The 24,508-nt window shown below is 43.2% G+C and overlaps 2 protein-coding genes across 2 annotated transcripts; both read left to right on the top strand.

Moving 5' to 3' along the window:
* Positions 1–1,235: 1,235 nt before the first annotated feature.
* LOC119413391 (inactive ubiquitin carboxyl-terminal hydrolase 54) lies at positions 1,236–8,812 on the top strand (the record flags this gene model as incomplete). Its single annotated transcript, XM_037680443.1, is given in 4 exon segments — positions 1,236–1,333; positions 1,809–1,922; positions 6,680–6,884; positions 7,496–8,812. Coding segments are annotated over 4 exon segments (980 nt in total), but the record flags the coding sequence as incomplete, so codon positions are not given.
* Positions 8,813–15,946: 7,134 nt separating this feature from the next.
* On the top strand, positions 15,947–23,598 carry znf365 (zinc finger protein 365). Its single transcript, XM_037687209.1, has 6 exons — positions 15,947–16,061; positions 18,273–18,907; positions 19,001–19,310; positions 19,382–19,553; positions 22,137–22,174; positions 23,329–23,598. Exons 2-6 carry the CDS (start codon positions 18,283–18,285, stop codon positions 23,537–23,539), a joined length of 1,356 nt encoding a protein of 451 aa, XP_037543137.1. The 5' UTR covers positions 15,947–16,061; positions 18,273–18,282; the 3' UTR covers positions 23,540–23,598.
* The last annotated feature ends 910 nt before the right edge of the window (positions 23,599–24,508 follow it).

Below are 24,508 nucleotides of genomic sequence, written 5' to 3'. Positions count from 1 at the left end.
TTTTTTCACAGTGATTATTCTGGTTAGATATTCATGAGTCTAACAGCCTCAGGGTAGAAGCTGTTCCTCAGTCTAGTGGTTCTACACATGTGTGTATATATATTATATATATTTATTTATTTATTTATTTATTTATTTTTCGGCTGCTCCCTGCGTTAGGGGTCGCCGCAGCGAACTAAGTCGCACGAAGACGTGACAGTTATTTTTACGCCGGATGCCCTTCCTGACGCAACCACAGACCACCGAGCTACCACAGCCCTCTGTGTGGAGCAGAAATCTGCTATCTAGGACACCCGGAGGAGCAGATAGTAGGGGTTAAGGGCCTTGCTCAAGGGCCCAGAGTGGGACGAATGAGGGTGGGGGCAGGTGTGGGTGCTTCACCTACCCCACCCACATTTTTGATGTTGTCAGTACCGGGGCTTGAACCGGCGATCTTCCGATCACAGGCCCACCTTCTCTAACCTCTGCGCCACCACTCCCCGATTGGCAGAACTATATATAAAGTGAAAAAATGTGAAATAGGGATACAGTAGTAGTAGCTTATTTTAGTATTTATATATATTTGAAGGTGTTATAAACCATTCCCACACTCTTTCTAAACAATGTTTCTAAACTGAACGCTCTCAAAGAGCACAGCATGTCATGATTTCAGCTCTCTGCCTCCTGCTGCATTTTGCCACCTGCAAGTGCTTTTGGCCACGCCCACTTCTCTGGTGCAGAACGGTGATATGACACGTTTCAGAAGGAAGCTTTTCCTGCAGTGTGGGCTGCACATAGGTGCAGCAGGTGCTAAATAATTCAAAATAATTTATTTTAAATAAAAATCCATGCCAATTGTGCATCCGTCAGTCAGCCAATTGTGTGTCATGTCCTATCTTATTTTGAAAAACCGTGATAAACGAAGCGTGAAGTAGCGAGGGATATATATATATATATATATATATATATATATATATATAATAATTGACTGTATATATAATAAGACTGTGTATATATAATAATGTATAAATGTAATATAATTATAATAATTGACTGTATATATAATAATTTAACAGATCTGGAACCAAATAAGACCTAGTTTGGTTCCAGATCCAGACTGTGGTTGACCTTATGGGTACAACAAAATGTGTATATAATAATAGAACTGTTAGTTTGATAGCATCAAGACAAACAAACTTGTTGTTGTTACATTTTGTACTAAAGGTAATAATAAATTTAATATTGTGTTTCTGTAGGTGTAAGAAGAATAACGTCTGGAAGTGGGCGGTCCAAAACACCAACAGCTGAGATTGAAAAATATGCCTACAGAACTCCTGTTACACCTCTGCAAAAGGTGCGACTCAGACTGACAAATTCTGTTGTTTAAACACGACATACCAGCCGGTCAGAGACACAAGTCAAAATTCTCATTTCAGATTTACAAATGCTCAGCATCACTGTTGCTTTAGTGGGTTTTTTTTTAAGTGTAGTAAAAAAACGAGCCCCAAAAAAACTCTTTATGAGCATATTTCCACTAAGACTTTTGCCATGGACGATGTCTTTAATGACATATGAATGAATGAATGAATGAATGAATGAATGAATGAATGAATGAATAAAATTCAAACTCTGAAAACACATTTTAATTTGTTTAAATGTGCTGAAATACAGTTTGTAAACTTTGCCTTTTTTAGTTTTTGATGATTTGGCTTATAAATGCCTTTAAATAGCATTTGTAAATATTTTAGTTGCTTGTATAAATCTGAGACTTTGATAAAAATGTTTGTAATAAATAAATTTGTGATTATTTGATCAAACCGTTTCCTCAGCAGCTGCTGCCGACTGAAGACGAAAGCTACAGCGCAGAAAACCTGCGGCGTCTCGCTCACAGTCTGAGTGGAACCGTCATCGGGCTGAGACCACTGAACCCCCCACACTCTTGTGTAGGTCTCACTCACTCACTCACTCACTCACTCACTCACTCACTCACTCACTCACTCTCTCTCTCTCTCTCTCTCTCTCTCTCTCTCTCACTCACTCACTCACTCACTCACTCACTCACTCACTCACTCACTCACTCACTCACTCACTCACTCACTCACTCACTCACTCACTCACTCAGTCTTCAGATGCTCACTGCTGCCACCTGATGGTCGGGTATTTACTGCCGCTTGCTTTGTTTCCTGCATCAAACTGCAGCGACCCAGAGTTCCAGTTTAAAAAATAAAATGACAAAGATTTTTTTCAAGGAAACCAAAATAATTAGAAGTAAAAAAAACAACTAAAAAGGACAACTGAGCAGGTTAACATGGAGGTGATTTTTGGTTTCATCAACTGTAAATTAAAACAGTCAAAGGTCAGATGATTCACTAAAATATATCCAAACACTGTTTTTTCTAGGCTCATTTTCAGTGGTGAGCTCAGCTAACCAAAAAGTTCGCTTCACTAACCCTTATTCTGCTAACTAAAATATTAGCTTTGCTAATGCCAAACTACTAAACATGTAAAAAATATTAACAAAAGCTAACACTAAGCTGACTGTCACTCAGTCTGCTGCGTCACTCGTCTTTGTCTCCTTCCAGTTGAAGCTGTGTTGACCAGTCACGTCTCGTCACGTAGTAAGCTAATAACTGATTCTTCGAGATGCACCCACTACAGACAGGAACAAACTTGTGAATTTTGTTAACAGACTTAAAGTTGGTGAAACCGTTAGCAGAAACGCTAATCTGCTAAACAGATTTGTTCTGCTGTTAGCTGTTGGTGGATTAGCAGAACTGTGCCCACCACTGGTCATATGTTTAATAAGTCGTATCAAAATAAAATCTTCAACTATGAGCAGCAGAATGCTCTGATGTTGACAGGGGTTCATTTTTATTTAACTACAATGTTTGATGTAGCATATATGACATATGAACGATCCTTTCAGTTTAAAGATCAATTCTGAGCTCTGATACAATGGAGGTCACTGGTAGTGTGTGCACTCAGCACTCTGGGGCTTTGAGGGGAAACCACAAGAGCTAAAGCAGTGAGAGATGCACTGGGTGAGAGAAGGCAACAAAACATGTTTTCATATATAATTGGGGCAGCACGGTGGCACAACTTGTAGAGCTGCTGCCTCTCAGCAAGCAGGTTATCCTGGTTCAAACCCCGGTCCAGGGGCCTTTCTGGGTGGAGTTTGCATGTTCTCTCCGTGCATGCGTGGGTTTCCTCCGGGTGCTCCGGTTTCCTCCCACAGACCAAAAACATGCATGTTAGGCTGATTGGTAACTCTAAATTGTTCCTAGGTATGAGTGAGAGAGTGAATGGTTGTTTGTCTCGTTTGTCTCTATGTGGCCCTGTGATGGACTTGCGACCCGTCCAGGGTGTACCCCGCCCCTCGCACAGTGATTGCTGGACATGGGCACCGGCGACCCCCGTGACCCAAAATGGAATAAGCGGGTAAAGATGATGGATGGATGGATAGATGGATAGATGGATAGATGGATAGATGGATAGATATAATTAGGGCTGGATACCGTTCTAAAAAAATCTGTACCGGTGTCGGTACTTTCACTTTGGTGTCTGTTCCTGGACGGTTCTTTTTTCTGTACCAATTTTGTAATTAATATTAATTCTAACGAATAAAATTACGTTACACATTACAGTACAAATTGTGAGTTTTATTTTTTTACTTTGGTATTTCTATTCCAAGTAGTTTTCTTACATAAAAACAATCAAATAATTTCTAGGTCAAATGACCAGTTTCAAACCAGTGACACGTCGGTGTCTAATGCTCACTGCTACACACTGAGGACCTTTTCACTGAACAGTTTGTCTTCAGAAACATCATGTCTGCTTTCTCTGGACACAAACAAGCCCACTCCTGGCTGATGGTGTCTCCAGCAGTAGAACATGTTCAATCCAGGGGAACTTCTCCCGATGTCCACGCAATCTTGCAGAGTCGTGTAAGCCAACACAACCCTACAACGTCCAGAGCCTTAAGGAACTCTGGGCGAATCTCATCAACCCTCCGGGGCCCTGCCACCGAGGAACTTTTTAACCACCTCGGTGACCTCGGCACCAGAGATTAGAGGGCCCGACCCAGAGTCCCCAGGCTCTGCTTCCTCAGTGGAAGACATGCTGGTGGGATTGAGGAGGTCTTCAAAGTATTCTGCCCACCGACCCACGACATCCCGAGTTGAGGTCAGCAGTGCACCACTCCCACTATAAACAGTGTTGGTGGCGTACCGCTTTCCCCCCCTGAGACGCCGGATGGTGGACCAGGATCACCTCGAAGCCATACGGAAGTCATTCTCCATGGCCTCTCCAAACTCCTCCCATGCCCGAGTTTTTACCTCAGCAACCACCCGAGCCGCATGTCGCTTGGACTGCCGGTACCCATCAGCTGCTTCCGGGGTCCCACAGTCCAAAAAGGCCCTATAGGACTCCTTCTTCAGCCTGACAGCATCCCTCACCGCCGGTGTCCATCACCGGGTTCGAGGGTTGCCGCCACGACAGGCACCAACAACTTTGCGGCCGCAGCTCCGGTAAGCATCCTTGACAATAGAGGCACGGAACATGGCCCACTCTGACTCAATGTCCCCTACCTCCCCCGGAACACGTTCGAAGTTCTCCCAGAGGTGGGAGTTAAAGCTCTGTCTCACAGGAGACTCTGCCAGACGTTCCCAGCAGACCCTCACAACACGTTTGGGTCTGCCAGGTCTGACCGGCATCCTCCCCCACCATCAGAGCCAACTCACCACCAGGTAGTGATCAGTGGACAGCTCTGCCCCTCTCTTCACCCGAGTGTCCAAGACATGTGACCGCAGATCAGATGAGACGATGACAAAGTCGATCATCGAACTGCGGCCTAGGGTGTCCTGGTGCCAAGAGCACATATGGACACCCTTATGCTTGAGCATGGTGTTCGTTATTGACAATCCATGACAAGCACAGAAGTCCAACAACAGAACACCACACAGGTTCAGATCAGGGGGGCCATTCCTCCCAACCACACCCCTCCAGGTCTCACTGTCATTGCCCACATGAGCATTGAAGTCCCCCAGCAGAACAAGCGAGTCCCCAGGAGGTGCACTTTCCAGTACCCCCTCCAAGGACTCCAGAAAGGGTGGATAATCTGAACTGCCGTTTGGTGCATAAGCACAAACAACAGTCAGAACCCGTCCCCCCACACTAGGCAGAGGGAGGCCACCCTCTCATTCACCGCGGTGAACCCCAACACACAGGCACCAAGATGGGGGGCAATAAGTATGCCCACTCCTGCTCGGCGCCTCTCACCAGGGGTAACTCCAGAGTGGAAGAGTGTCCAGCCCCTCTCAAGAAAACTAGTTCCAGAACCAGAGCCATGCGTAGAGGTGAGTCCGACTATTTCTAGCCGGAACCTCTCAACCTCACACACCAGCTCAGGCTCCTTCCCCACCTGTGAGGTGACAATCCACGTCCCAATAGCCAGCTTCTGTAGCCGAGGATCAGATCACCAGGGTCCCCGCCCTCGGCCACCACCCATCCCACATTGCACCCGACCCCTTTGGCCCCTCCCACAGGTGGTGAGCCCATGGGAAGCGGGACCCACGTCTCCTCTTCGGGCTGTGCCCGGCCGAGTTCCATGGGTAAAAGCCCGGCCACCAGGCGCTCACCCGCGTGCCCCACCTCCATGCCTGGCTCCAGAGTGGGGCCCCGGTGACCCACGTCCGGGCAAGGGAACAACAAGTCCATTTATTTTATTCATCATAGGGGTCTTTGGGCTGCACTTTGTCTGGTCCCTCAACTAGGACCTGTCTTTTAGTTTATATGTGTATATATATGCATTTTAAACCCTTCCCACAGTCTTGCAATGTTCTAAACAACGTTTCTACACTCTGAAAGAGCACAGCATGTCATGATCTCCCCTCTCTCTGCCATTGTTCTCGGCCACGCCCACTTCTCCGCTGCAGAGCGGAGATCCTGACATGCTTCAGGAGGAAGCTTCTCCCTGCACCTTTGGGCTGCACACAGATGCAGCAGGTGCTAAATAATTTATAATAAATTGTTTTAAATAAAAAAATTCCATGCCGATCTTTCACCTCATCCATCATTCAGCCAATTGTGTCATGTCCAATCTTATTTTGAAAAACCGTGCAAGAGCGAGTCTGCGAAAGTTGAACTGCGAAGTAGCGAGGGACTACTGTACAGTCAAGAATCCTAACCTCTGTTCCTGATTGAGTTTCAAGTTGAGCCCTTTTTGTGTTTTATCAAATTATGCATCAACGCCTTCATTAAACGAGTTTTTGTCAGGATTTAAATGTCATGAGGACTCAAAGCTGAGATGATTTCTGGCAGCGCTGAGGTGAAATATTTGTCTTGTCCGTGTTAGAAGCAGCAGCTGCTTTCATCTCTGCTGCTTCCTTCAGCTCATATTCAGCCCCAGGAGTCGCCTCAGGCTGCCACATCAAACATTTATCAGCAGTTTAGTGTCTCTGTTAGACTTTAAGAGGAGAAACTGGCCTGATCCGAACCGATAGCTGAAACACTCATGTCTCTGTTTTGTTCTCATCAGGTCAGGATTATTGATAACTACGGTGGCCCAGAAAGCCCATAAACTGAACTCTATTAGAAACCAGTTTTTCATCACATTTTGTTTTGTGTGAATTTTGTTTTCCTTCATCACGTTAACCTTTTCATCTTCTTTTCACTCCATCCTTCCTCCACATCGTCCTGAAAGGACCCCTCCCTGTCTAGAGCCCCCATCAGACACTCAGACCTTCACTCCTCCTCACTCCCCCTGCGTCACCAAAGTACCTCCTCCTCCTTCACAAAAGATCACTCCTTCCCCCACCCCCGACACCACGGCCCCCCAGCTCCACTGCACCCACACTTGCAGCCATCACGGCCCCCCAGCTTGGGGCCCTCAACCTGGGGACGCTCAGGTAACCTGCCAACCTTTCACCTCCTTATTTGTCCTTCAGGAAGTCAGAAACGTTGTTTTTATTTTACATTTTATTGTTTTAGTTTGTTCTGAATTTGAATTTACAGCTTTTGAGTTGCTGGAGATTTTCTGCACAAACTTCCTGCTGGAATAAAAAACAAATCGTCAGAAAATAATCATTAAGGTGTAAAATTAACCTTCCTTGAAGACGTTCACGTTGCCCTCTGCTTTTTATGCCAGACTTTTAAACCACGATCATGTGATGTAGAAAAATGATGATCGCACGCTGCAGTGAGATTCTGACCAGTGTTTACACTCAGAGTATCTGAAAAGACTCCCAGCAACTAGCACACCAAATATCAGCTTAAATACTCCAGTACCTTCCGAGTGATGCTTTGTTTATTGTCAGCCATGATCTGAGTCATGGATCAGTCAGTGTGGAGAAAGAGGAGCCATCTTGATGCAGTCTGAGATCAGCTGCTTTCATGGTTTTGATTGACAGTTCAGGAAGAGATTTGTTGATCTTAATTTTACGTTTTTTTTCTTTATTTCTAACTCCTCCCTCTCTGCTCCTCTGTGTTTGTCTTCTCTCTCTGGATATCCTTTCCTCAGGACCTCCATGCCCCCCCCAGCAGCAGTTTCTGGTTGTGTCTGATAGGGGTCAGACCGCCTCAGGTCTCCGCAGTGTTGCCCTGAATTACGGCACTCTTCCTAGAGCTCCTTGCCGCACCCTGCCTCCCTCTGGAACCTCCTCCCTCCCCAGACCCAGAACTGGTCCTGCCACCCTGCCTGGTCCACAGAATGTCTACGCCACCCATGGCCCCCCTCACCACTCTATAAACACCTCCAGCACCAACGGGCACCATCAGGAAGTACGTCTGTCTAGTAGAGTCAATGGAGGGGCAGCGGAGCACTCCCGAGTGTCGGGGGACACTGTCCAGCCACGCCGCCTGGACGTCCCTCCTGAGACCGACTGGCGCCATGATGCTGCCGTCAGGGTGGGTCAGTCCAGGTGTGCTCCGCGTCAGCAGCCACTCCAGCAAACTAACAGAGGCCCTTACAGAGCCACTCAGCTCTGCTCGCTCTGCCTGCAGCTTCCCGTTGAGCCGTCCTGTCCGTACTGCCCGTCCTGCAGAGCTCACGTGGCCCGGATCCGTCTGAGCAGCAAACGGTGACATTTGTTCAGCTGCAGCGATGACTGTGGTGATCTACACTGAAACCAGAGCGATGACGGTGGTGATCTACACTGAAACCAGAGCGATGACTGTGGTGATCTACTCTGAAACCAGAGCGATGACTGTGGTGATCTACACTGAAACCAGAGGAGTTTTACCGCCTTCCCTCCTCTAATATCAGCCGGTCCAACATAACACACAGAACACGTCTTTGAACGTTTGCTACTTCAAAGCACATTCAGATTTCTTCTGAAGCTAAAACTGATCACAGAGCAGCTGATGAAAAGGAGCAGATTACAGAGCAGTTGATGAAGAGGAGCAGATTACAGAGCAGCTGATGAAGAGGAACATATTACAGAGAAGCTGATGAGGAGGAACAGATTACAGAGCAACTGATGAGGAACAGATTACAGAGCAACTGATGAGGAAGAACCGATTACAGAGCAACTGATGAGGAGGAACAGATTACAGAGCAACTGATGAGGAAGAACAGATTACAGAGCAACTGATGAGGAGGAACCGATTACAGAGCAACTGATGAGGAGGAACAGATTACAGAGCAACTGATGAGGAAGAACCGATTACAGAGCAACTGATGAGGAGGAACAGATTACAGAGCAGCTGATGAGGAGGAACAGATTACAGAGCAGCTGATGAGGAGGAACAGATTACAGAGCAACTGATGAGGAAGAACAGATTACAGAGCAGCTGATGAGGAAGAACAGATTACAGAGCAGCTGATGAGGAGGCTCAGAGCGACAGGAAGCTGCCGTCTGCTCACCTGACAGAACCTGGACTTCAGTTCAGGATCATTTTAGGAGCTGCAGCCATCAAACTGATTCGGTCACAAGAATCTCAAACTTTCTTTGTACATCAGTTTGAGTAAAGTTGCTGTTCGGAGTTTTTCAAGCTACTTATTAAAACTAGGATCTGATTGACTGAATGTTGATGACAAACTGAAGGTGGTGTTCATGAGGGAGTTTCCAAAATGTCTTGCAACCTTCACGAGGGTTCTTGTTTTCCTGATGTTTCAGGACCTTACTCTTGTGTCCCAGAACTTTAGAATGTATCCAAGATTTTTCTTTAAAACTAGTTGCAGAGTTTTATCTCTGAACATAATTTATTTTCTGCAAGTCTAAAGCTGTAGTGACCGCTGGTGATGGGCTACAGCTCCCCAGGGTCCTGAAACGATAGAATTAGGATGGATGGACAGAGAGAATGAGCGAGCTGTAGTTCAACATCTCCAAGGGAATTCTGCTTATGGCAAAAAAAACATCTCAGGCTCCAGATGTCCATGTCTAAAATCTGCACTGATGATAAACAGAAATGATTAACAATTCAATTTAGTTGATTTATATAGCGCCAAGTCACAACAGAAGTCATCTCAGGCCACTGAACAGGTTCAGATCTACCGGTTTTCATTTCAACAGTTTACTTCAGTGCATTAATTCATCATAAATGCAAGGTGGCTGCCAATGTGGGTACAGTATGTGTGAAGGATGGACAACAACATATTCTGTATTGGCCAGAATATGGTTTTGTGAACTCACCATAATTTTCAATAACTGGTCACACAAAATGTGGACATTCATTCAGTAACTTTATTTTGTTGCACTAACTAAAAGTCTTAGAGTCCCAGCCCAGTGAGATACTGGCTTAAAAAAAGTTAATTGAGACTCATTTGAATAAAGCTGGTATCTCACTGTGTTCCAACTTTTATGAACACTTTGGAGACACAAAATTGTGAGAAATTATGTAAACTTATATTTGACTCTCACTGAATGACATGCTTGATCTAAGTCCTAAAGAAATTTGGGCCTACATTTGTGTGAATTTGCATAGGTAATAAGATCCAGCTCCAGTGCTCTCCAGTAAAGAAGTCCAGTTCATCTGGGTTTGTTTCAGAGGTTTTTGATGACTGACTGATGAGAGGAAACTTGTTGCACAACGTTCTGAACTTGTTTAAAAGTGAAGCGGCAGACTGAGCTGTGGTTCATGTCCCAGCTACGGCTGCACACATTCTGAAACTCCCTCATACATGAAGTTCACCAACCTGTCTCAGTCGTGACAGCCCAGTGACAAAATGGTTTAAATAGTCAACCAGCAGCTTCCCCTTCCTTCCAGTACTAATCCTCCTGCAGACAGATGGATCACTGTTTCTGATAATCAGGAAACAACATAATTTTCTGAATAAAACAAAACCATTGTTGGGATGTATTTACCTTCATCATGATGAAAAGATGTGAAAGACCATAACAAGCTCACTTCTAGGCTGATGTGCTTAAAAATGTGTTCTTAAAAACCAAACTACAACTGCTGCTAGTGTTCAGAGACTACTTTAGGGTTGAATATTTTAAAAGAAACAAATTAGTTTTTTCTGCTGCAACACATATTAACCAAATGAATGAACTACTTCCTCAGAATTGTGTTTTTGACCCATTCATTCAAATCAGGTGTGATGAAGCAGGAAATGCTGGAAATCTGCAGAACTGTGGCCCTGACAGAGTTGACGACCCCTGCTGTGTACATAAATCTGTACTACTTTACATCGATTCACATATTTAAATAATTGGCTTCTTGGTTGGTTTCTTAAACAAGCCACGTATAATAAAGATTAGACAGATATGGGATGTGGAAGTTGAAGCTAAATGGTAGTCTGAATGGAAGTTGAAGAGTGCCCCCTGTAGGCTGGCTCTAGTTTCAGTTCTTGTATACAAATGGAATCTAAAAAAATACGCCTCAGATAATTTTTTTACATGAGCTGAGTTCTAAAAATTGATCTTATCTTCAATTCAATTTATTTATATAGTGCCAAGTCACAGCAGAAGTTGTCTCAGGGCACTGAGAGGAGCAGACTGCTTTGAATTTAGCTCCATTGCAGAACTCTCATCTTGAGCAAGCATGAAGGTGACAGTGGAAAGGAAAAACTCCCTCGTGAGGAAGAAACCTTTAGCAGAACCAGACTCAGGACAAGCGGCTATCTGCTTTGACTGGCTGGGTTTGAGAGGAATAGATACACAATGGCAGGTCAAGAATCACATGTTAAGATAGAATTAGTATCAAATGAAAACTATTCAGTTTTAACAATTCATTTAAGGAAATTAGGTCAATTTGTCCTCCAGTATTCTAAGCCTATGGCTGCACAACAAGCCAACCCTAACTATAGGATTTATCAAAAAGGAAAGTCTTAAGCCCAGTCCAAACTGGACAATGTGTCAGCCTCACGGACAGAAACTGGAAGTTGGTTCCACAAGAGAGGAGCCTGAAAACTGAAAGCTCTTCTTCCCATTCCGCTTTTGGAAACTCTAGGAACCACAAGTAAACCTGCAGTTTGAGAGTGAAGTGCTCTGTTAGGAAAATATGGAACAATAAGATCTAGAATATAAAATGGAGCTACGTTGTTGAGAGCTTTGTAGCTGTTGAACTTTCAAACATTCATTATGAATTGGGAGCCCCCCACCCCCCCGTCCTACAAATATCTACAAATGAATGATCCAAGACCATTCACATGCAGTGAACACTGATGGCGGGAAAATAAACTTGATTTAGAAATTTTGCAAAAGTTTAAATGGAAAAGTTGAAGCACATAAAGCCTAAAATCTCCTCATTAATGATAAAAAAAGACTTTACATGAGTTTTTATTAACCAGACCAGGACATTTTGTGTAGTCTGTTTCAGATTATATCTGTTAAAACACAAAAGCTGTGAAGTACAGTTTTTTGTGTTTCCTGACACAGCAGAGACTCCTGGTTGGGGTTCAAGCAGATGTAAGAAAACCAACGTTCATTCAGTGTTTGTATAATGTGAGGCAGCTGTTTGTGGTTTGATCACCTCTGACAGGTGAACATTTAAAATGTGTATATTTACATTCAGTTTACAGTGGAAGCTGATCTTTGAAACACAAGAAAGAATAATGAAACATAAAAAAACCCCAGTAGAGAACGTCCACAAAGTCCACTCTCTTCATCGCTCTGAACAGCGTTCTGCTGTTTCTGCTGTCAGGAACTGATCCAACAGCAGTCCTCACAGCTGCATGAAATGATGGAGTAGAAGAAGAAAATGGACTTCCTGTGCACAGTTTGAGTAGAAATGTGTTTGTTTGTCGCCTCGTAGATGACCTCAGCTGAACTCTAACGTAGAGCTCGTCAGATGTTCTCGTCTTGTTTGGGATGTGCAGCCTTCTTTAGATTTGAACTGAAGCTTTTCTTTAACAGTCGCAGCTAATATTTAGCATGTTTATCCTAACCTCGGTGTATTCTAACGCAGATCTTAGCGCAGTGACTCCACTGCATCCAGCATTGTGCACTTCAGAAGTGTTGATGGTACATTTATTTCTTTTTGCTTTCTGCTTTTGTTCTTTTCTTCTGATCTCTCGTTTGTTCCGGGAGCAGCTTCTAGCTAAATGATGAATGAACTCTGATATAAATTCATAAACTTTCTGCTCAGACTCTGCCCGCCTCCAGGCGAGCTGAAATAACTGGTCCCAGGTCTGATCTGAAGCCTGAAGGTTTAAAACACAAACTTTATATCAGTTAAAGTTTCAGCTTCAGATCAGAACTGAGGACAAACAAACAAAGAGAAGAGATTTTTTCCATAATTCAGAGTTCAGTCTGCCAGATGTTCAGTTGAGTTTATTTTTGATGCATATTTTTCTACACTGTAAACTTAACAGAGACGATGAGAATAAAATGTTTAAAGCTTGAAGTGACTCGGGTGATGACTGGACTTTGTTTTCATCTTTGTCTTGGTTTTCCTCCATTTTTCACATAAAAAATCTCAAAGTGGACAAACATTTGTATTCCCTGACTTTAACACCCTCCCCAAATATCTTGAAAATTATATTAAGTTTAAAGAAGACAAGCATTTGTCAAAAATGTTTGTATATAAAAGAAAAACAGTATGGTGATAACACAACAACCTTTAGACCACATTTCTATTCTGGCTCTCGATCAAGGCGGACGCTCCTGCTCTCCCTCCCCCTGTTCTCCTCTTCCTCCTGTTTTGCTCTCTTGTGTGTTTGAAGCTCCTGGTACACATCTCCCCAATGAAAAATATGATTATGGATCTGGTGAGCTGGACTTTCAATGAAATCGACAAAATCTTTTCAACAAAATGACAGGGTCCTGGAGAACCCTCTTGTCCGGCTGAGACTCATGCTGCAGGGTGCGTCAGATCCGTGGGGAGTTTGGCAGCTGATGTGCCTCTCAGTTCTGTCTCAGGAGGACGCTGGAGACATTTTATATATTTGGATTTATGATAGCAGGGGTTCTGCTCTTTGGCATCAGCGGGGCTCTGTTTTATCGACTTTTGAAGAAGACATCAGCAGCAGTTTTGGCCATGACAAGCCTTAAAGGTTTGGTTCATGCTATGAGGACTAAAAATCATCTGATTTATGAGCTAAACCATAACATGGAGGTGATTTGTGAGAATCGCAGGCCACCTGCGTCTCCTAGGACTCAACAGCATATTGGGATCAATCTTGAAGAAGGCTCATAACGTGGATCAGTGGATTGTCCATAAATCTGGACATTTTGGACCGGAAATTTCCAGCAGGACTCGAGGCTGACCAGAAAAAACAAGTCTGCCTGAAGAAAACCAGCAATTTTGCCTTATCTGAATCTGACTTCTCTGTTTGGCCTCGGATACAAGTCGTCTATCAAATTTCTCCTGGGACATGGGTAACTAGGGATGAAAACTTTGTCTATCGCACCACCACCCCCTCTGAGAACTTATGTGCAGGCTTATCAGAACTGCTGGCTGAACAACAACATCAGAACTGTGACCTATCTGAAAGTGCATGGACAAATCTCAACGTCTTGACGTCAAATGTATATGTAATCATGTTTATAAATGTTCTTGCTGGTAGAGTTGTTTGATGTCTCAAATCATGTTCTGATAGGACAAGATGTTAATGGATATTTTTGTAATACCACTATTTATCCTCATGGTTCTTCTCTTTTTCTATCTAAAAGTATTCTGATAAAGAATAAAGGGCTGCGCTTTTTAGTTTCAGCAACGTGCACTCCATCCATCTTTCGGATGACTGTACAAACATACTCTCACTGTATTTCGGTACAATGATAATAAAGCTTATTCTAATTCTGATATAGGCAACATATGACCCAAGTTCCAGAAGTGGACCTTAGAATGTTCTCCATTCCCCACCCCCAATTTCCTAAACACTCAGCTCTTGTGAGGAAAACTAAGCCATACATTAATTTTATTTTCAAAAAAATGTATCTAAAAACATGACCATTCCTGACAAAGTCAGGAAAAAATGTCATTCTAAAATTGTTTTGTTTTTTGAGAACGGTTTTAAATGTTCCCATAACCTCATTAACATTACTGCTCTCTGGTGTTTCATGGGGGAAACATCCATCCGTCCATCATCTTTTACCCGCTCCTTCCTTCGTTCACTCTCTCACTCTCACCTATAGGGACAATTTAGAGTTACCAATCAGCCTAACATGCATGTTTCTGGTCTGTGGGAGGAAACGGGTACCTGGAGAAAAGCCACACCTGAATGGAGAGAACATGCAAACTCCACCCAGAAAGACCCCCAGCTGGGATTCAATCCAGCAACCTTCTCGCTGAGAGGCAGCAGCTCTTCCAACTGAGCCACTGTGCCGCCCCAATATTTTTCATTTATTTAAACAATCATTTTAGTAATGTTTTTATTTTATTTTACCTTTTCCTCTCTACTTGTGATCTGCTGTAACGTCCCCAAAAGCGTCCATCACAGCTTCATGTTCATGTGCTGCTCCAGCTCTCATGTTGTCTAATTAAATGGTTTTAGTTCAGATCCAAAAAAGTTCAATCTGGTCCTCTGGACATTCAAAAAAACAAAATTTTTTGAATGTCCAGAGGACCAGATTGAACTTCTTTAGATTTTTCTACCTGGATTATTGAGCATGTATCAGGATATTTTAGTTCAGATGTGAAGAGCTAAAACACTTGCAATGTACACAAGTACATTTAGTGCAAAAAAGCTGTTCCATCTGATGTGGGCTAAGAAATGAAGTTTTGGGTGCAGAATGACCGACTCCTGCTGGTTTGGCAAAAACCAGGCTGCATCGTGCTGCTGCAGCTCAGTAAAAGTAAAACAAGAAACACAAACTTGTGTTTTAGAACTCATGTTTAAGTTTACATTGATTTGGGGTAAACAGAGACTGATTTTTCCTCTCTAAGAGAGAGGTGGTGCCCACACAACGAGGTTATTTGCATAATACGTGCATATCTTATGAGCTTAACTCATAACTGATCATTAACAATATATATCCAGCCCCATATCACTCTACACTGATGGACTGGAGACCTGTCCAGGGTGCCCCCCGCCTCTCACACAGTGATGGCTGGACATGGGCACCAGTGACCCCTGCAACCTGAAAAGGAAGAAGCGAGTAAAGATGATGGATGGATTTTAAGAATCTCAAAAATTAACTGCACAAAATTAAGAACAAAGCAAAAAGTCAGTATTGGATGCCTGTGAGCATCAGGAACCTCTGGATAAAAACAGGTTTGATTCTGGTGTGGACATCATGGGCTCAGGAACACTTCCACAAACATCGTCTGTAAACACTTTTACACAGTGCCCAGGGATTGCTGGAGATGGGAGGGAAAGATGGATGATTGTGTTTTTATTTATATTTTACACAACACTCCAATTTTTTTGGACTTGGTTGTAAAAACAGCATTATATTACTCAGGAATTTGATCAGAAAAAGTATTTGTTCTTACAGGGTTTTTTTGTTTTTAAATTTACATGGGGCAAACTGCGTCACCGTGAACATTTTGTTTTTGTACTGAAATTACTGACCGGAAGTGGTAAATTACAGCCGTCGTATTTTGAAAGAGCTGACCGGATGTGGTTAGCCGTTGCACTGCTAGCTTGTCGTAAATGACATCATGCAGCGCGCGGTGTGTCTCGGTCTGCGACATGGCTCCTCCGAGGTGTAGCGGTCACTCAGGAGGTTTATTTAAACCCCCCCGAGAAGCTCCACTCGGTGAGAACGACTCGTTCAACCCGCTGGCTCCCCCCGCGGTGATCCAGACTGCTTTAGTCTGAGCTAACTGTTAGCTTCTGTCAGGTAACACGGCTCGGACCGAATGAGGACAGAATGACCTGTTACTCTGAGGGAAACATCCAAAATGTTCATTTGGCTCATTATAAAAGCTGCTGTCAGTCACTCTGTCCTGCTGGTTTTATCAGTGTTTGTTAACAAAGAAACCTAAACATTTTTCATATAATATAAGCTGTATATTATGTTTTTACTGTATATCATACTGAAAATGTGCATTCGTTGCTAAATTAGGTAGTTACCCAGTATCAGTGATGCTGTATTATTGAATGGTGGGGGTTTTTTAGATGTGAAACTAAATTTGTATTATGTTGAAGAGAAATGGAAGAAAAACTTTTGTTTCTGCTGTTAATTTTAAACAATTTTAATCTTTGACTTTTCATCAAAATCTGAAACTTTCACCACGTTGTTACTGAATTAATGTGCATCTGTTTGACTGTTTTCCACAATAATTAATTTTCATATTTAACCCCAACATAGCATTTGTTTATGGATATATTTTTGTTTTGTTGTTGGATATATTAAAAGGAAAGTACGGCTCAAATTTAATTCATTTTGTTTCATTTATAAGCAGATCTTATTTTTCTATAGTAACATATCTTTCAGCAAACCTAACAGAATCAGAAATGTGCTGGAGAACTGGAGTACGTTCAAACGTTGCACCTCAACAATGTGTAGAAACTACAACCAGAACCATCATTTAAATAGATCGTACAGCCTCTTCAAAATACTGAACTATCACTTCAATCTTCAGACGGCTGCTCAGTGTGACTGTTTATATATTTTTTAAACTTGAATGGCTGCTTACTTTACTGGGACATAGTTTCCCAGCAGAATAACAAAAGTAAAAACTCCTGTCATGGAGTGAATAATCAGCTGATGTGTGACTACATAACCTACTGAGATAAGCAGACTGTAATCATGGTTTCACTGAAATAGTTTTAGATTTATTCTCTTTAAATTTAGTATTATTTTCCATCAGGCTGTATGTTTTAAATGAGCCAGGTCCTGTCCACTTAACGATTCTGTAACATCTGTTTATGATCATGACAGGTTAAATGTTCTAGCTACAACAGATCTAAACAATAGTACCATTGTCAATCAGTGATGTTTGTTTGGCTAATTCTCATAAAGCTTACTGTAAAAGCCTTGTTTTATCTTACAAAACAAGCATGTTAAAAAAAACAGACTACAAGTCTGAGCTTCTCTGAGCTAATATCAGAACCAATCAGATTCCTTCCTTTAACCTAAAGCCAGAGTGACTTTTAAAGTTCAGGAGTTCTAGGACAGTGTTTATTTAATTTTCTTTAGTTCAACTTGAACAGAAGTCACAGTAGCGGTTTAGCTGTTGCTCGTCTTCATGTAACAGTTTCAGTGTTTATCTGCTACTCGTCACTTTTAGCCAAATCTTACATCAGCTGACCCGTTAGGACCAGATCCAGTCTCTGCAGGAATTATGGTGCTCCAGTTCAAATCCTTCGGATTTTAAACCATAAGGTCATGCTCACAATTTTTACTCTGTAAAAGTTGGGACTTCAAAAGTAACTAAGTACAGTACTTGAAATAAAACATACTCAATTATATAAAAAAGTTAAATCTGGTCCTCTGGACATTAAAAAAAAAAACAAAAAAACAAAGCAAATCAACAAAAAAGTGTCCAGAGGACCAGATTTAACTTTTTTATATTTTTCTACCTGGATTATTGAGCATGCATCAGGATACTCAATTATACATTTATTAATAAGTAAAAGTACACAAAATTAATACTCAGTTACAGCGACGAGAGTTAACTGTTATTTGCTACTTTCCTCCTGATCAAACGATGAACCAGAGTTGTGTGGACAACTGATCAGTTTAAAATTGGCTCTTTGGGCTTTGTGTTACCAGCAGCCTGTCGCAAAGGCATCATTTGTTTAATGTATTTCACGTAAAAAAAATAACATGGTTTGTCAGAAATTAGAATTTTTTGTTCCAAGAAGGTGATTAGACAGGTCAGCTGTAACCAGCAAAAACTGCAAAAGCAGTAAATGTTTTTGTCAAATAAATAAATAAATGAATCAATTAATTAAAACAAGGACTTTAATATGCGTCGTCTCGCTGTTAATGTCTGTTCCTTTCTGTTTTTCTGTAATTCAGGTGGGAAGTGATGCAGCAGAAACTGTGCTCCAGAGGTTCAGGTTCCTTCCTCTTGGAGAGGAACGGTCAGGCCTGCGGCGCCATCATAGACTCTGTCGCCTCTTGCGCTCTCCCATTCCGCTGCCCCCGCTGTGGTGAGCAGGAGTGTTTTCACAGTCTGGCATCGCTTCGCACACACCTGGAATACCGACACTCGTACCACTCACCAGACGTGACCTCTGGAGGCTTCAGCATCACGGGAAAACTCCCTGACCCACTAACTGCAGCGATCCCCTGGCAGGACATGAGCCTCCCGACCCGCAGGGGGCAGCAGAGCGCCGTCAGACCGCCTCATGTCCGCTCCCTCAGTGACAGCAGAGACGGTGGATACCTGCAGTCTTACAGCTCTGTAAGAAGGCGTACCCAGAGTGTTGGGGTGGGGACACAGGCTGAGGAGGAGGAGGATGAAGATACAGGAGATGAAGAGGAGGATGAAGATGATGATGAAGAAAGACATGGAGGTAGAGATAATCCGGACACAAAAGTCTCTGTCAGAAAGTCTGACACTTGCCACCAACATGCCAACCATCATTACCTCCTGTTCCCTGCTCCAGCTGCTCTAGACCTGAACCCAGACGAGGACCTGGACCTGGTTGGTGCGTTTGGGTTTGTGTTACTTCCAGGAGCAGAAAGTATGAAACATCTCAGTTTGTATCTTCAGTAACGCATCTCCTTCCTGTCTCCTACAGCCCAGAGCTCCTTCTCTGGAGCGGAGACGGCGGCAGCCTCAGCAGCGGTGCGTCGGCGGCTGGCCCGGATCCTGCGGGCGGCCGACAGCACCATGCAGCGTCGGCTGGCCCAGCTGAGCACCGAGCTGGCCAGAACCGACACAGAACTGCTGTGTGAGCGTGCTCACTCGCAGCATCTGGCCCAGGAGCGTCAGGAGGTGGCGGACAGGGAAAGGTCGCTGAGCCGGCAGGTGGACGTGGCCGTCATGGTGATTGCTGCACTGAAGGAGCAGCTCAACGCCTCGGAGAATGAGTTGGAGCGCAGGGAGAGGTGAGAACATCTTGATCTGCTGGAGACTCGCTACACCCATTTTATTCCTGCAATGTTTTTTTTATTTTCAGGGAGGTTTTAACCATCCAGAAGTTTCTGGAGGCAGCGGCTCGGCAGGAGACCAGCGGTAAAGTTAGGATCCAGCGTTTCATTGAGAATCTGCTGGGTCGCATCTCCCTAGCTGAGAAGCTGGTGGAGTATTACCAGGCTAACGGCAGCCCGCCACAGTGCAGCCACTACAAGGTACAACACACAGATGGGACAACTGTAGGACTCGGTTATCATTGAGTTAGGCTTTGTTGTCTTTGTTCAAGTGATTTATGTCTTTTCTCTGCCATGTTTTGTATGTGTGAAATGGGTGGAACCATAACACAGCTGTACCGTGTAAGAAGTTATACTGGGGTTTTAAAAAATAGCAACAATATTGCTTTGAATATAACCACTTAAAAAAAAAAGTGAAAATTTGTATCCTCCTTTGTAACATCACATGGACATCGGGGACAGTGCCACGGGATTGGCCCCTCTTCAGAAAGGGGGACTGGAGTGTGTGCTCCAATTACAGCGGCATCACTCTCCTTAGCCTCCCTGGTAAGGTCTATTCAGGGGTACTGGAGAAGTGAATCCGATCATTGGTCGAACCTCAGATCCAGGAGGAACAATGTGGGTTCTGTCCTGGCTGTGGAACACTGGACCAGCTCTTTACCCTCACTAGGGTCCTCGAGGGATCATGGAAGTTGACCCATCCAGTCTACATGTGTTTTGTGGATTTGAAGAAGACATTTGACCATGTTCCTTTGGTACACTGTGGGGGGTGCTCCGTGAGTATGGGATTGGAGACCCGTTGTTACGGGCTGTTCACATTGCCGGCAGTAAGTCTGACCCATTCAGGGTGGGAGTTGGACTCGACCAGGGCTGTCCATTGTCACTGATTCTGTTCATATTTTTTATGGACAGAATTTCTTGGTGCAGCCAGGGGGCGGAGGTTTCTGGTTCGGTGGCATCAGGATTCCATCTCTGCTCTTTGCAGATGATGTGGTCCTGTTGGTGTCATCGTGCCGTGATCTTCAGCTTTCACTGGAGCGGTTCACAGCCGAGTGTGAAGCGGCTGGGATGAGAATCAGCACCTCCAAATCTGAGGCCATGGTCCTCAACCGGAAAAGGGTGGATTGTTCTCTTCAGGTCGAGGATGAGGTTCTGCCTCAAGTGGAGGAGTTCAAGTGTCTCAGGGTTTTGTTCACGAGTGAGGGAAGAATGGAGCATGAGACTGACAGATGAATTGGTGCAGCGTCTGCAGTATTGCAGACTCTGTATCGGTCCGTTGTGGCGAAGAGAGAGCTGAGCTGTAAGGCAAAGCTCTTTGTTTACCGGTTGGTCTACGTTCCTACCCTCACCTATGGTCATGAGCTCTGGGTAGTGACCGAAAGAATGAGATTGCGGATACAGGCGGTTGAAATGAGTTTCCTCCGCTGTGTAGCTGGACTCTCCCTGAGAGATGGGGTGAGAAGTTCAGTTATCCAGGAGAGACTTGGAGTAGAACCGCTGCTCCTCCACATTGAAAGGAGCCAGTGGAGGTGATATGGGCATCTGATAAGGATGCCCCTGGGAGCCTGCCTAGGGAGGTGCTTTGGACATGTCCAACTGGTAGGAGACCCCGGGGAAGACCCAGGACATGCTGGAGAGACTACGTCTCTCAGATGGCCTGGGAACGCCTTGGAATCCTCTCAGAAGAGCTGGAAGAGGTGGCTGTGGAAAGAGATGTCTGGGCCTCCCTGCTCAAGATGCTGCCCCTGCGACCCGACTTAGGAATAAGCGGAAGATAATGGATGGACTTTTTGTTTTTCAGATGTGTTGTTGCTGGAAAAGACAAAATGACCCTTCTTTAAAAATATACAGTGTCTTAGTTTGAACATTCGGTATAATTGAAACATTCTACTGTGAACAAAATATGGGTTTATCCATCCATCCATTATTTTTACCTACTTCTTCCTTTTTGGGTCACGGGGTGTCATTGGTGCCCATGTCCAGCCATCATGGTGCGAGAGACAGGAGACCCGCTAGACAGGTCTCCAGTCCATCACAAGGTCAAAAATATGGCTTTATGAGATTTGCAGTGGTCCAACCTTAGAATTTATGTTGTACAGTCTTTTTCAACTCTGCTGCAAATTTATCACTCACACATGTGTAAGCTGAAGTTTTAGTTAAGACTGTGTACAGAGTGTTCACTTCCTGTCCACACGTCTTCTGCTGCCATTCCTGTCAGATTATTTTATCTGGATCTCAAAGAACTCTGAAAGTAGGATGGACATCTACAACTCGTTAACCTTTGGTGGCACCCCAATTCAAGGTTGCTGCTGCAGCCTTTAATTGACCTTAGCCAACAAAAATAGATACATTAATACAATTTTAAAGCTATTGAGGTAAAGTTTACTGTGGTAGTATCTTACAGTCACACATACAGTATACTCCAAGTACTAACAGATCCTGCAAGATTTCATGGTATCCCATGAGACTGACTGACTTATTTACTTATTTTTGTGTTGTTTTAGTTTTAGGAGTGAGTCGTGGTTATTTTGTGGTTTTGTTTGTTTTGCAGTTTGTGGTTGTCTTTGGATACTTGACCGTTTTTTTTTTTATTAGTATTTGTGTGTGTTTTATAGTTTTTATTTTATTAAAGTGATTTAGTGTTAGCTTTGACTGTTATTTTATCTTGCTCTGGTTGTTTTGCATCACTTTATGTTCAGTCCAGAGCCAATCATGTCTTTTCTGCCTACATGTGGTTACTGAGAGCTGAAATTAAAATTTACTCTCTTTTTTTGTCTTCTTTAGCAAAATGATACTGGTCTTCATCGAATCATTAAGAGCAGGTAAATCATTTTAATTAAACTGATCACAAATATTGAAAATTAAAAATATATATAAGTTTAAGGTTTTTGAGTTACGTTTTTTAAGTGATGATTGTAAGAAACATCAAAGTTCGTGCTCGTTCATCCAGGTACCAAATCCAATAATGCTCGTTCAGGTCATCTGGACAGTTTTTTTTGTAGAGACTTTTCGCCCTCTAGCCGAAGGGCTTCGTCAGTCTGAGGAGTCCCAAGTAAACTGTTCAGATGACCTGAATGAGCATTATTGGATTTGGTACCTGGATGATTGAGCATGAGCTTTGATGTCTTGAACCTCTTTGGCTGTGGCTGCTGGCCTGGGAGGAGTCGATGGGGGACAGGGCATCCCCCAGAAACCATCTTATCTCCAGCAAACTGGTTGGTCCACTTAAGGTGTTTACTGCTTGATGGGGAAACAGTTTACTTGGGACTCCTCAGACTGATGAAGCCCTCTGGATAGAGGGCGAAATGTCTCTACAAAAAAGAAACTGTCCAGATGACATGACTGAGAATTATTGGATTGTAAGAAACCTAACAAAAATGTTTCAAGTGAGAAATCCCAACAAACACAAACAAAAATGAGTCTTATTTAACTTCTTCAGCTGTTTTGAGAGAACAAATGTTTTTTGATGTTTTGTCCATGATAACAGTGTCTGTTATTCTCTAATACTGGTTCTTTTAGATTATAATCCATTGAAACGTTTGATTTGTTGGATTTTTTTGTGTGCATCAGTTCTTCTTTTCTTTTTATTTTCTTTTTTTTTTTTTGTTTAATCAATGATGGTGGAACCACTTGTGTGTTTACATACTCTTAAGATTGGATTTGAATAATTTTAGAATATGGTAAATAAATTTTATTAGGTCCAGATATGTAAATCTCTAGACGTTACTTTCTTTTTACCATGATTGATCAAATCAACCTGAAATAACAAGGTTCTGTTGTATCTTACAAATAAAATAACCACAGATGAGAGTGGGTGATGGTAACCCTGAAAATAATTTGTACTTGGACATAGAAATCTAAAGTTTGTCTTGTAGAACTCTCTTATAGGAGATAAGTTTCTACTTTATCAGATTTATTCCTGCTTCCAAGGTCTGCTGGTCTCAGATTTTGGTTGGACTTTTCTTGGTGTTTCCAGGTCAGCAGGAGGTCAACTGTTCTCCTCTGGTCTCCATGACGATAGAGCACAGTCCTCGTCCTCCTCCCAGTTTGGTCCTCAGTTTTCCAAAGGCTTGGAGCGGGAACGCCGGGAGCGTCTGGCCCAGTCGTCCAGGCTGTTCTGTCGGCCCGAACACAGAGACGGCATCTGGAACCACCAGCGGTGCCGGTCCACCGGGTACGAGGTCTAGAACTGTAGAAAAGGACTAGAGAGAGGGGAGTCAGTGTTGTTATTGAGTGGGTTTATTCCAGTGGGATAATCTGTGGAAAAGTATCAGGAATCTTGACAGAAATTCCTGTTTCCAGATTGGAATCTACATTAAATTAATTTCTTATTGAATTATATTCTTTAAAATTAGCGGCTTTGCTGCCAACTACTGCAAAAATATCCATCCATCCATTTTTTCACCTGCTTTTCCCTTTTGTGGTCATGGGGAAGCTGGAGGCTATCTCCATCAGTCACTGTGTGAGAGGCGGGGGACACCTGGACAGTTTTCTTCACAATTATTAACCATAAGCTTGCATATTTAACTCCTGTAAATTTTTATTAAAATATTGATCTAAATCCAAATAAAGATGATAAACAGGGTTTGAAACCAGAAAGCAATAAAACAACTCTGTTGTGTTGATGTGTGATTATAAAAGTTGTGTTGTGTTTTTGGTACTTTTCTGTGGAATATAAACTGGAATAAATCATAAATCAGCATGTGTTGGTGAGCAGGAATATAAACCTTTAAATCTGAGCACAAACAGAGAATGAAGTTTGAAGTGTTTTGTCTGACTGTGTTTCAGAGGTAAACGTGTTTTTGTGTTCATTCCTTTACGGTTTTCTTCCAGTCGAGGTCTGACAGCAGACCGAGCAGCTGAATGTTCAATCTGGTGACACTGGTTCTCTCCTCTGGTCAGATCTTCACACCCTGACCTGACTCCCAAGAAGCTCCTAATCGGTTATCTTTTTATGTCTGTGCTTTAGGAAACCACACAACTGTCTTAAGAACTGGACTCAAATTGAAAACAAGAAAGAAACAAAAAACAAATCCTAAACTCAAAAGATCTTTAAAAGAAAACCAGAAGGTCGGTTGTTAGTGACCAGTTCAGATTGTAAGTAAGTCTGGCTGCTTGGAAGGATTATCAGTTATAGTAGAACTGGATCATGAGGT

This window comes from Nematolebias whitei, chromosome 1, assembly GCF_014905685.2.
Source record: "Nematolebias whitei isolate Nwh7 chromosome 1, NemWhi1, whole genome shotgun sequence".
NCBI classification, from domain to species: Eukaryota; Metazoa; Chordata; class Actinopteri; order Cyprinodontiformes; family Rivulidae; genus Nematolebias; species Nematolebias whitei.
This window is presented reverse-complemented; position numbering and strand designations above follow the sequence as displayed.

Bases quoted from the DNA above. Each gene is read 5' to 3' on its own strand.
- znf365 (XM_037687209.1), top strand. From the start codon at position 18,283: ATGCAGCAGAAACTGTGCTCCAGAGGTTCAGGTTCCTTCCTCTTGGAG. The intron at 19,554-22,136 runs GTACAACACACA...TGTCTTCTTTAG, and splicing joins CACAGTGCAGCCACTACAAG to CAAAATGATACTGGTCTTCA. The intron at 22,175-23,328 runs GTAAATCATTTT...TGGTGTTTCCAG, and splicing joins CATCGAATCATTAAGAGCAG to GTCAGCAGGAGGTCAACTGT.